Genomic DNA, 11,816 nt, shown 5'->3' with positions numbered 1-11,816 from the left:
GCTTCAAATATAGAAGGAAACTTTTCAAGGTTTAATTCCGATATCTCAGTGCTGATTTGTGCCACTCAAAATGAATAAAACATGGACTCTTGGTTTGAGTATAAATGTCAAACAGTCTGGGTAGTTTGTGTTGTGACAAAGCATATTATTAATGCAACTGTTACCACATACAGTGGATTAAGACTGGATTAAAACCTGGATTCCACTTCAGAAAAGGCAAATCTATTATTCATTCATTCATTCACTCATCTTTTTTTTCCTCTGGAGGTATCCAGGCCACATTTGTAATGAACCAGGTTTCCTGTTGACACCAGAGCATAAGGCAGATTCTCTTTTTGTTTTGTTCTTTTTATGAGATAAAACACAAATTCCTGACAAGACATATTATTTCCATAAACAACATTCCTTTCTTTTTCATCTTTTTTGGTTTCTGTGGGGTTTGAAATGCTCATGAGTGGGATAGTATTTCCTCCCTGAAAAGGCTTGGATAACATCAGAGATAATTTTTTTCTATATGTTGGTTAGCAACAGAGCATTATCTCATTAAGAAGAAAGTCTGTGAATTTATTTTTATTTTTTATTTTTTGGAGACGGAGTCTCGCTCTGTCACCCAGGCTGGAGCGTAGTGGCGCAATCTTGGTTCACTGCAAGCTCAGCCTCCTGGGTTCATGCCATTCTCCTGCCTCAGCCTTCCAAGTAACTGGGACTACAGACACTCGCTGCCACGCCCAGCTGATTTTTTTTTTTTTGTATTTTTAGTAGAGACGGGGTTTCACCATGTTAGCCAGGATGGTCTCTATCTCCTGACCTTGTGATCCGCCTGTCTTGGCCTCCCAAAGTGCTGGGATTACAGGCATGAGCCACCGCGCCCGGCAAGTCTGTGAATATTTTTATTGGCACGTGAGATTTTCATCCCTATTTCAAGGACATTCATATTCCAATGGCTATCTAGTAAGTTGGGATAAATCCATCTATCCATCCATCCATTTTTAAAAATCGTTTTTTCTTTCATCCAACTATCCATCCAACAAGTGCTTACCACATACTTTTTAGGTACCAGGCACTGTGCTCAATTGTGTGTATTTACTGTTATGTAAATAAAAAACTACTTCAGTCCTTGTTCTAAAGGAATTTTCAGTCTAGCAGGGGAGACAAGTATTCAAAGCAACGATTACAATATGGTAAGGTACATGCCATTATGCAGGTATTACGGAAGCTAATGCGTAGGCATCCCGATTACTTACCGATTAGTATGATAATACCTTGCCAGGCCTTCAGGTTTTAGATGAGCTAGAGTCCAGCTCTAGACTGCCTAGGTTTAAATCCTATCCCTGATACTTGGTAATTGTGTGGCCATGGACAAGTTAGGTGACCAGTCTGTACCTCAATTTCATCATCTGTGAAGTGGAGATAATAATTATACCTGTTGCATAAGGCTGACACCAAGATAAAACTAGGTAATACGTGTAAAGCACTGGAATTAGTAATATTTAGCAGTATTTACATACACTATGTAAATGTTAATTACAATTATCATCCCTACTTTTCAAAATGAACTTATCCATTAAAGAGTAGTCTCCCAAGATGATCTGCTGGGAGCAGTAAAAAAATAGTAGAAATACTAGAAAATGAATTCCTATTTAATTTTCATATCCTTTTTCAATCTTCATTTTTGTGTATCTTATATATATATATGTGCATCTCATTAATATATATGTATATTAGCATACATATGTAGTTTATTAATGAATAAACCCATATGTAGACATTGGGGTAAATGTTATTTTATTTTTTTTACTGTTATGGCCCTCAACCAAAAACTTAAAGATTATTGCATTAAATAAATAGGTGATACCCTATCCACAGAAAGGACTTGCAATTTGTAGTTTATAAAGCACCTTTATGTATATTATCCCAAGTCCAAGAAGACACTGAGCATATTATCAACTATATACTTTTCATCTGCTTCTGATTCTTACCACATCTAAATGGACAGAGCTGAATGGTGAGGCTACAGGCATACTAGAGTCAATGACTTGAGCAGTCAATGCTTCCTTCTTCCCTGAGGAGGGACTTGATAGGTTTTGCAGGGCCTCAGATAAGTTGGCTCATATTTTGCTAGCATGTATTTCCATCATACTCACTCAGCTGCAGCTTGGCAGTGACACATGAAATATAAAATCTATTGAAATATAAGCTGAACATATCATTGGCCAACATTTTCTCCAGTGTGATGGTTGATGAATGGTCTTTTTGGTGTTTACTTTTCAATATCCTATGAGACAAGCATACAAAAACGTTTACCATAGAGTACAATCTGGTCTCTCCTGTCTGCATGATTCATTTTCAGATTTTCTTGTGTAAATGAAGCTGAAGATGCTAACAAAACAACAGCTGCTTAGCTATAAATTAGTAAAACAAGTTTCTCATCCAAGATTATTATTGAAGGATTTTATTTAAAGCAGTTTACAAATTCATGAAGGATTTTACTTAACACATTTACACTTGAAGCCATTTAGAGAAGGCCTGGGGATTAGATGGGAGCTGCCTCCTTTCCTCTTGCTGAGAATTTGGAGATTAATTTATTTAAACAAAAAGGAAAGCCACATTTGCTAGAAATTCCATAAGCTCACTACATATTTAATTGGGGTTCCATAAGAATCTGCTCATTAAAAAGCAAAGAATATAAGCTCAAAAGAGAGTTATCATCAACCACTCATTGATTAGAAAAATAACACAGACAAGGTAGGGATAATTAGTGGGAACCTTAGGCACACAAATTATTAGCTTTTAGAATTCTCTTCTCAACTTAAAAAAAAAAAAACCTATTTCTATTTCTTTTCCTTTTACCAAAGCTTGTTTTTCTAAATTGAATTATTTTGTCCTTTGCTTTTGTTTTGTATTTCTTCATTTTTAAGGAACAAAAATCCAAAGGAATTGTCTTAACATAGAATCTACTCTGCAAGGAGAGCTGACTCAGCCCTGCTGTGGGCAGGTCATTACCTACTTTTTCCTCAGTTTCCCCATCCTTGGATGTTCCTCATCCAAGGATAATCACACCTATCTCATCAGCTTGTTTCACTAACCTCAGCTAATGAATTTACACAGAAGCTTTCTAAAGATAGACTGTACTGATTACCATTACTTATGGTATACTTATTTACATAATTTGGGACATTGAATTTCTTAATGAGAATAAATAAGCCTCAAGTTTAGAGAAACTAAACTTTTTTTTTTTTTTTTTTCAGACAGAGTCTCACTCTGTCGCCTAGGCTGGAGTGCAGTAGCGCAATCTCGGCTCACTGCAACCTCTGCCTCTGGGGCTCAAGTGATTCTCCTGTCTCAGCCTCCTGAGTAGCAGGGATTACTGTCGCACACCACCACACCTGGCTAATTTTTGTATTTTTAGTAGAGACGGGGGTTTCACCATGTTGGTCAGGCTGGTCTTGAACTCCTGACCTCGTGATCTGCCCACCTTGGCCTCTCAAAGTGGAGAAACTAAACTTTTCTTGTATGTGTCAATGTGATTTGGTCTTTTAAGAAAAGCAAATATTATAAAATGCAGGTTAATTTGTTAATGAGGAATGCCTTACTCTGTATGTTTAATTGACAGATTATTCCTACACTATATATAATATGCTCATAATAATTTGTTAAGTGTTAGGAAACATGAAGAAGACTATATTGGCTTCTTATGTCTGTTATTTTTTGAAGATCTTGATTTGTACTCTCCGAAAAGAAAACAAAAGAATGATGGGAGCATGAATCCCAAATATTACTTTTCTTATGTGGGTACTTCCCACATAAGAATCTGGTATTTTCAGATTTAGTGTATTTCATCCTTTTAACCTGAAGGAGTTTTTGTTGTTGTTGTTGTTGTTGCTGTTTGTTTGTTTCTGTTTAAAAAAATTTCAGAGCCACAAACACACTAGGTATAGCATATTATCAATGAATCAAAATATACTTATTGGGCATCTTCTATGTACTAGTTATGGTATAAATAATGTGGATGAGTGATTTTCAAAGCGGTCTCAGAACCAGCATTATCAGCATCACCTGGCACCTTGCTAGAGTGGTAAATTCTTGGACCTCATTCAAGACCTACTGAATTAGAAACTCTGGGAATGGCGCCTAGCAATCTATGTCTTAACAAATGCTCTAGGTGATTCTGATGTTAGCTAAAGTCTAAGAACACAAAGGTGAGTTAAATGGAGTGTTTGTAACTTGCAAACTGTGCATACCTGTCCTTGTTTTCAGTATTTGGACCGACACAGTCTGTCAGAGCATGTCTTCCACATAAGTGCATCTATTCACTAATTATGTACTTGTGTTTTCAAGGTTGCATTTGAGAAACACAATCTGTATTATCACTTCTTGCACCTTCACTCTGTAAGCAGGAGTAGGTATTGAAGTTGTTCTGGGAGTGGGAGTTTCTCTCATCTGAATTTAATTTCTCTTGAATGCATGATCAGCCCCAAGCTCTGGGGGTTAGAATAGGGACTACACCTGGCCAGATGGATATTTAAAGACAGTGAAGGTGAAGCCCCGCTTCTAAGAGCAGGTACGATGGAGGGTGGCGGTGGGAGAAGTGGCAGCTCCTGGCTCATTCCTGGGCTCTTGGCTCTGGGTCTTTGGTGCATGTGTTTGAGCTCAGTAGAGACATTTGACTGTCCCAACTCGATGCTGCCTTCCCACATAAATGAGATCTTTTCTGCCAGGCAACATGGTTTTACCCTCACATTCAAAAGTAAGTATCTGGAGCTCTGGTTTTTGCCAGGGAAGGAGTGATCCAAAAGCTGCCTGGCAGCATTTTGTGGGACTGGTCGGGGAATAGGGTGTAAATGACAACAGATATTTAGGGCTCTTGTGAGTAGAGCAAGGAGTTGGGGACAGAATACTCTTCAGCTGGTCTAGCAGAAAAGGAATCTGCTTCCTGGTTTCAGCTCTGCAGGCCTGGTACGTAGGATGTCTTTAAGCTGTATGGCTGATGCCCTAAAGTTCTCTGTGTAAGGATGCTCCAAAGTGTGAAGTACACAGCTGGTGGGCTGGGCAACTACAGTGTATTAGGACATGCAACAGGGCAAGTGGCTTGTCTTAGGTCATAGTGACTGGAATGGTTTTCAGTACTAGGGCAGTCATTCTGACTTAATTCCAGGGGTAGGGTGATGGGAGTTGAAAAACCTCAGCCCATTCCTGGCTGCTGTGGACTAAGCACTGGCTTTGACAAGCTGAGACTGCTAAGTCTTTGTCCTATCCTGCAAGGCTGGGTAGTGGGGAGTAAGAAGCTGAAAGGGAGGTGGGACTTTCCATGATAGCGGCCTCCTGGAGCTTCCCCTCTTCTTTCCCTACAGGCTCACAGTTCCTACACAGCTACTGGCTTCTCTGTTTTGAGGCAGTTCCCTTCTTGGGGGTTTCCTTGATAAACCTATGGGCTTGGGTGCCCATTGTCCCCCATGCCACTGAGCTTGTTCTAGAGTTTGAGGACCATCAAAGGAGCCTCCAAAGATTCCTGTTGGGATCTTTCCCCATTATCTTTTCATCCTACCAGTCAGAGGGAGGGTCATTATTGGAGATCTACTGTTTACTCATATATTGGATGGAGGTGGTGCCCACCCTCTTGGCAGAGACAAAGATTCCAGCCACTGATGTCGCTGATGCCAGCCTGAACGAGTGTTCCAGCATCGAAAGGAAACGAGACGTAGTGTTGCTGTTCGTGACCTCGTCCCACACACAGCCATCTCTGTTTCACCTGCCTTATGTCCAGAAACCCTTTATCCCTAATGTGGAGCAGCTGATCCTGGGGACCCTGTGCCAGAATCACTGGGAGATAGGCGATGGCCAGGATACGTTTCCTGTAGAGAAGCTCTGCCATCTGCAGGATCGCAAGGTGAACCTTCACAGAGCTGCCTGGGGCGAGTGTATTGTTGCACCCAAGACTCTCAGCTTCCCTTACTGCCAGGGTACCTGCTTGGCCCTCAACAGTGAGCTCCGTCATTCCAGCTTTGAGTGCTATAAGGTAAAACATGGAACCTCGTTCTTTCTCTTCTGGGGTCATATTGGGAAAGCACTAAGTGCTCAACTCTCTAGGCTTGGCTCCTTTTGAGTCAAGGAAGCCACTGAAGTTGGCAATTATGTAATCTAGCACTGATGCAGTGTGTAGCATCTTCCCCGTACTGTGACCTTATCTCTTATCTTTGCATAAGAAACAACAGCTTCCTAAAGATTGTTCTGAAACAGCCCAGATCCAGCAGCTTCTCCCCAGGCCCTCCTTCTCCCTTCCCATGTATCCCTAACAAGTCTACCGATGCCGTTAGGTATGAGGCTGTGGCTATGAGGCACTCACCATTCTGCCATTTGTTTCTGCAGAGGGGAGTACCTACCTGTCCCTGGCTCTTCCAGACCTGCCGTCCCACCAGGGTCAGACTCTTCTCCCTGATGGTCCAGGATGACGAACACAAGATGAGTGTGCACTATGTGAACACTTCCTTGGTGGAGAAGTGTGGCTGCTCTTGAGATACCCCAAAGCCTTCTACTGGCCTCAGGGCCATCTAAGTCTCAGGACTAGTAGGGGGTGGGATTAGTTTTCATAGCAACTAGAGCTCTTTGAAGGGAGGTGGGATTTGGTTTGTTTCTCAAAGCACAGCAAGAAGGATGGCATTATGGCAGTAACCCCTCTTAGATGCTTCTCTTTGATGTGGGCAGGGGCCCCCTAGTGCTGTTCTCAGTCACTCCTACTACTGGGAAGCTGGGCCCATTGTGATGTCTGCCTATTGCTGTCCTAGATTGTGACTGGGCTGGGCTTAGTGCCACCTCTGGGGTCATTTAGGTGGGGAAAGAGGAACTGGTATTGGACGCATGTCAGCTCTTGGGGTAGGGGTAAAATTGTTACTGGTGTTAAGCTGGCTTTGGACTCTTCTGAGCTTTTCAGCTGCTATCATCCTTCTCTGTACAATTGGCATGGGGCTGGTACAGAACTGACCTCAGCATGTACATTCCTCCTCACCTAACACTCCTGGCCTCTTTAGAGTGAGCAAGGACTCTGTGCAAGAAAGCATTCTGTCATGGGCTAGTCATGGGTAAAGGGCCCCGAAGCCTTCACAACCTGGTGTCAGATGGGAGCTTGAGAGTGCAGGTTGTCGCTTGACTGATGGAGGGGGCCTCTGGCCTCATGGAAAGCTTGTCTCACTATCATTTAAGGAACTTGATGATATTAGCTTTTCTACTATCTGTAGTAAAACTACAGTACCATTGTTGTGGGTCTCTTATGTTGGATATCTATTACTTAATGCCCTTGAGTCTCTGAATCAGAATGAGTAGATAGATGTTGGGTTTCAAATCCTATTGTCAAGGATCACAGGAAAGAAGCAACGCAATGCACTCTGAAACAAATATTCAGTCAGAGCACTCACTCAGTGACTTCTAGTTTTAGGTTCTAAAACGTAGGTCCAAAGTAAGATACAAGGAAGTACTCCAACACAGATATTAATACCAAAACTACTTGTTAGATTTCTTGAGGCAGAAGAGAAACTGAAAGTTAGATGACACTTAGAACCTTAGTAACATGTTATCTGTCCTAGTGGGAGGAAGAGTATATCAGTTAAATTTACAATTTTAAAATGTGACTTTCTCAGTGGACATTCATAGTTCACGTTAGCCTGCACCTTGCAGAGTATGCCTGTAGAATGATGGTCAGGGTGAGGGCTGAGCCTAAAGGAGGCAGAGAGCCATCCCTGGCTCTAGACTCTCCCAAGCTTGGTCTTGGCTGTGTAGTAGATTTCATGAAATAAGGATGAACTAACTTCGGTCTTTTTAGATTCCTTTCTTTATATCTCTGCAACGGAAGTTCTGACCAATCTCTGCAAGTGGTTTGTGCTTTTAAGTTTAATAGCAAAGTATGCAACGTGAGAAGCTGACTTTGCAGCCCCAATCCTAAACAAAGGTAGTGACTGTCAGGTGTGACATGTTCCCTGCCAGCCTGCTTTCTTTGTATATGAACATAGCCTTAAAACAATCCTATAGCTCTTTAACAAAGTGTTGTGAAGACATTTCAAAATCTTAACACCTTTTTTTCCCATGAACATTAGCTTGTATTTAATAGTTCTATACCCATTTAACTGATTCCCTTACTGATGGACATTCAAAGAGGGAATTTAAAAGTTACCCATTATTATAGTGCTGTGATCATCTTTGAATATAGATTCTTATATGCAGGTAGAATTGCTAAGAAAATGTCAGAGATGCAATTTGGTCTCCCCCAAAACTATGCCAGTTTACATTTCCCTCAACTGTGAGACCATTTTCCCCACACAGGGCAAGTCCTTTTGATCAGGGATACATTTCATTGTTAAGTTGCATCTTTAAAAATGAAAATTTGAACATATCAAATTACCCAGTTGAATTCTTTGAATTTATCAAGCATCAAGCATTTTTTGTCTTATAGAAACTCTTAATATAACAAAATGTAGCAAATATATTTGTTTCTTTTCTACATGGGGGTATTATATGGATAAGTCAATCTCTGACTTTATTGGTTCTAGGTTTCATATTTGGTCATCCCCACAAAAAGATAATACACATTCTGCCTCTTGTAGTTCTCGTGTTCATGGTCTTATTTATACATTAATACTTCTGGGCGGGGAGAGCTGGAGGCTCCCAGGCCATTTGTGTCTAGGCCTGACAGTGCCAATCTCTGGCCAGTCAAATGTAAGTGGGAGTCTGCAGGGTTTCCAGGAAGGCTTCTGCTTTGGAGTTGAGGGCCTAGTTTGCAGTAATAAAGTACTACATTACTGGGGGCAATGTAACAAAGATGACAAAACTGGAAAGAGTACGGGTTCCTTAGGGCAGGGATTGGCAAGTTTTTTCTGTAAAGGGCCAGATAGTAAATATCTTGGGCTTTGTAGGCCATACAACCTCTGTCTACTCAACTCTGGTGTTGAAGCATAGAAATGGCCATTGAGGAAATATAAACGAGCATCTTTGTATTCCAATAAAACTTTATTCATGGGCCCTAACATTTAAACTTAATGTAACTTGTCACAAAATACTCTTTTTCCCAACCATTTGAAATAGGTAAAGACCATTCTTCATTTTTGAGTTGTACAAAAGTGCAGTGATTGGCCCATGGGCTGTAGACTGTCAAACCCACCTTAGAATATCATTAAGCAGGTGGGCCAATACTAGCAGAGACTTCTAATTTATGAGAAATTGTATCTCTATTTAATTAGGCCACTGTTAGTTTGGTTTTTTGGTTACTTGCAGTCAAATACATTCTTATCTAATACAATCTTTTTTTGTTGTTTTTTTTTAAATAGCCCACTATTCTAACCTTTTATTGACTATTTGAACTTCCCCCCACCTTGATTTGGGCACTATTTTTTAGGTCACATGTTAAATTTCCTTAAGCCTAATAAGTTTTTTTCTAATATTCTATTCTAATCCACTAATCTTTGTTCATTTTCATGTCCATATTAATTCCTGTAGTTTTAATGTATACTTAGGATTCTGAGAGAATGTGTACCATACACTAAATCATTTTTCTCATGGAAGATGTCTGAATGTCTATATCTTCCCACCCATGAACATGATATAACTTTACATTTAATGGAGAAAAAGATCTGAATGAGTTCCCTCATTTTTATTTCATTTAAGCCATGGCAATTTCTACTCGAATTATTTCTTGGTGATCTAGGTTACTGTTGTTAGTGTAAATGGAACTGTTAACTAGAATTACTTTTATAGCATCAGTCCATGTTACTCTTCCCATTCTGTAATGAAACCATGTAGATTCAGAGCATTGTTTTTTTTGTTCAACATGGAAGACCAACTCAGAGTTTAGTGCTTTCTACCACTGTATTTAGTCTTTGGAAGGTGCTACTGGGTAGTTTTTTTGTTCTGTGTTTGAATTAGGTGTTATTAAATACTAGTGAGTCCTTAGAGTTGACATCATCTAGAACAGTAAAATGGTATTATGTACAACTATTGGAAAGTGGATTGAACCTGGTTGCTGATACCGATCTAAGTGGTTTGGATTTGTATATATTCTAAGCATCATGTTTTATGTCAATGGGAACCCAGAATGGAGGCTCAAAATAAATTTAATCTGCATGTGCAGACAACTTCTAAAAGATAAAGAAATAGAGGTAGCAAGTGACAAGACCTGGGCAAGGGGAGAATGCCAGCATCTCATCTTCAGACTTACATTCCAACAAGAATGGACTCATGATGACATGCATTTTGAGGAGGCATGCTTTGTGCTTTGGTACCAGTTCTCAAAGGCGCTGAGGCCTGAGAGACAGCCATCAAACCAGATAGAAAGGGGGTACAGGTTGAATGAAGCAGCACCCACAATGGCCTAGGGAGGAAAGAGTAGGAGGGGGTGTTCAGCTAAGCAGAGAAAGCTCAATAGAGCTGGTGTGTGGGGTTTGTGGTGGGAGAAGTTGAGTGGGTAGGCAGTATTACTCTTCTAGGCAGAGTCCAGAGCGTCATGTGAATCCAAATACGTAATTGCTTTCCTTCATGAAAGAGATTGTATAAATCATGTATTAATGATCACTTCTCTTTGGTGACTTGAATGTATTAATAAGTAATGGGAATATCTACTAAAGCTGAATACATGCATACCCTATGCTCTAGCAATTTCATTTCTAGCTACATATTTTACCAAAAGATATAGCAGCACTACATGTAAAAACCCCAAATTGAAAACTATCCAAATGCCCATCACCAGTAGAAGACATTAATTGTGGCATACTCACACAGGAGAGTACTATTTAATGAGGAGGAATAAAGTAGAACTCTGTAAATGAACTGATAAATCCCACAGACATGTTGAGGGAAAGAAGCTAGATACAGGGGAAAACATAGCTGTATGATTCTACTTATGTAGAGAACAAACATCGGCAAAAGTGGGATGAGGCCAGGCGCGGTGGCTCAAGCCTGTAATCCCAGCACTTTGGGAGGCCGAGACGGGCGGATCACGAGGTCAAGAGATTGAGACCATCGTGGCTAACACGGTGAAAATCCGTCTCTACTAAATACAAAGAAAAACTAGCCGGTCGAGGTGGCGGGCGCCTGTAGTCCCAGCTACTCGGGAGGCTGAGGCAGGAGAATGGCGTAAACCCGGGAGGCGGAGCTTGCGGTGAGCTGAGATCCGGCCACTGCACTCCAGCCTGGGCGACAGAGTGAGACTCTGTCTCAAAAAAAAAAAAAAAAGAAAAGAAAACACACACACACACACACACACACACACAAAAGTGGAATGAACACTTCAATTCCATTTATATTATTTTACCACAATAAATGTTTTACAAATGGCAAAGCAAATGTTGGATTAACATTACTGTTAGCTGAGGGTAGGGTGTGGGGTGCAAGTATAAAAGGAACTCTTAAGTGTGGGGGAATGTTCTGACTCTTAATCTGGGCAGAGGCCTCAAGGGTGTGTTCAGTTTGTGGAAACTTATCAAACTGTATACTTACATGCACGTCTGCATGCATATTATATTTCAATAAAAGTTATCCTCGAAGAGAAAGAAAAACAATGGGAAGCTTTAAAGTGAATTAATTTGCAATAGGTTACACTATTGAGTGCCTGGTGCAAGGCATTCTTCTATTAATTCTCTTACTATGAGGAAGGTGCTGTCTTATAAAAGAGGAAACCAAGGAACAGTGGTTTATTGAGGTAAAAAGTAGCCATCTACAGATTCCCAGTAGGAGAAATCTCAAATGCTTCTGTATACATCTCTAGAGAAACATTACCTACTCAGTTTCAAATTTTTCCATCTTTAAAATAGAAGAACTTCTAATTCTTAAAACTAGGC

General features: G+C 40.5%; 1 protein-coding gene across 1 annotated transcript; it reads left to right on the top strand.

Annotated features, from left to right (window-relative positions):
• Positions 1 to 5,424: 5,424 nt before the first annotated feature.
• On the top strand, positions 5,425 to 6,936 carry LOC117064495 (growth/differentiation factor 3). Its single transcript, XM_033178600.1, has 2 exons — positions 5,425 to 6,016; positions 6,367 to 6,936. The coding sequence occupies exons 1-2, from the start codon at positions 5,597 to 5,599 to the stop codon at positions 6,511 to 6,513; spliced, it is 567 nt and encodes a 188-aa protein (XP_033034491.1). The 5' UTR covers positions 5,425 to 5,596; the 3' UTR covers positions 6,514 to 6,936.
• The last annotated feature ends 4,880 nt before the right edge of the window (positions 6,937 to 11,816 follow it).

The sequence above is a fragment of the Trachypithecus francoisi genome, unplaced genomic scaffold (genome assembly GCF_009764315.1).
Source record: "Trachypithecus francoisi isolate TF-2019V2 unplaced genomic scaffold, Tfra_2.0 Lachesis_group2, whole genome shotgun sequence".
Taxonomy (NCBI): domain Eukaryota; kingdom Metazoa; phylum Chordata; class Mammalia; order Primates; family Cercopithecidae; genus Trachypithecus; species Trachypithecus francoisi.
This window is presented reverse-complemented; position numbering and strand designations above follow the sequence as displayed.

Coding starts and splice junctions, on each gene's coding strand:
- LOC117064495 (XM_033178600.1), top strand. CDS start 5,597: ATGGAGGTGGTGCCCACCCTCTTGGCAGAGACAAAGATTCCAGCCACT. Junction 6,017..6,366: donor CCAGCTTTGAGTGCTATAAG/GTAAAACATGGA, acceptor TTGTTTCTGCAG/AGGGGAGTACCTACCTGTCC.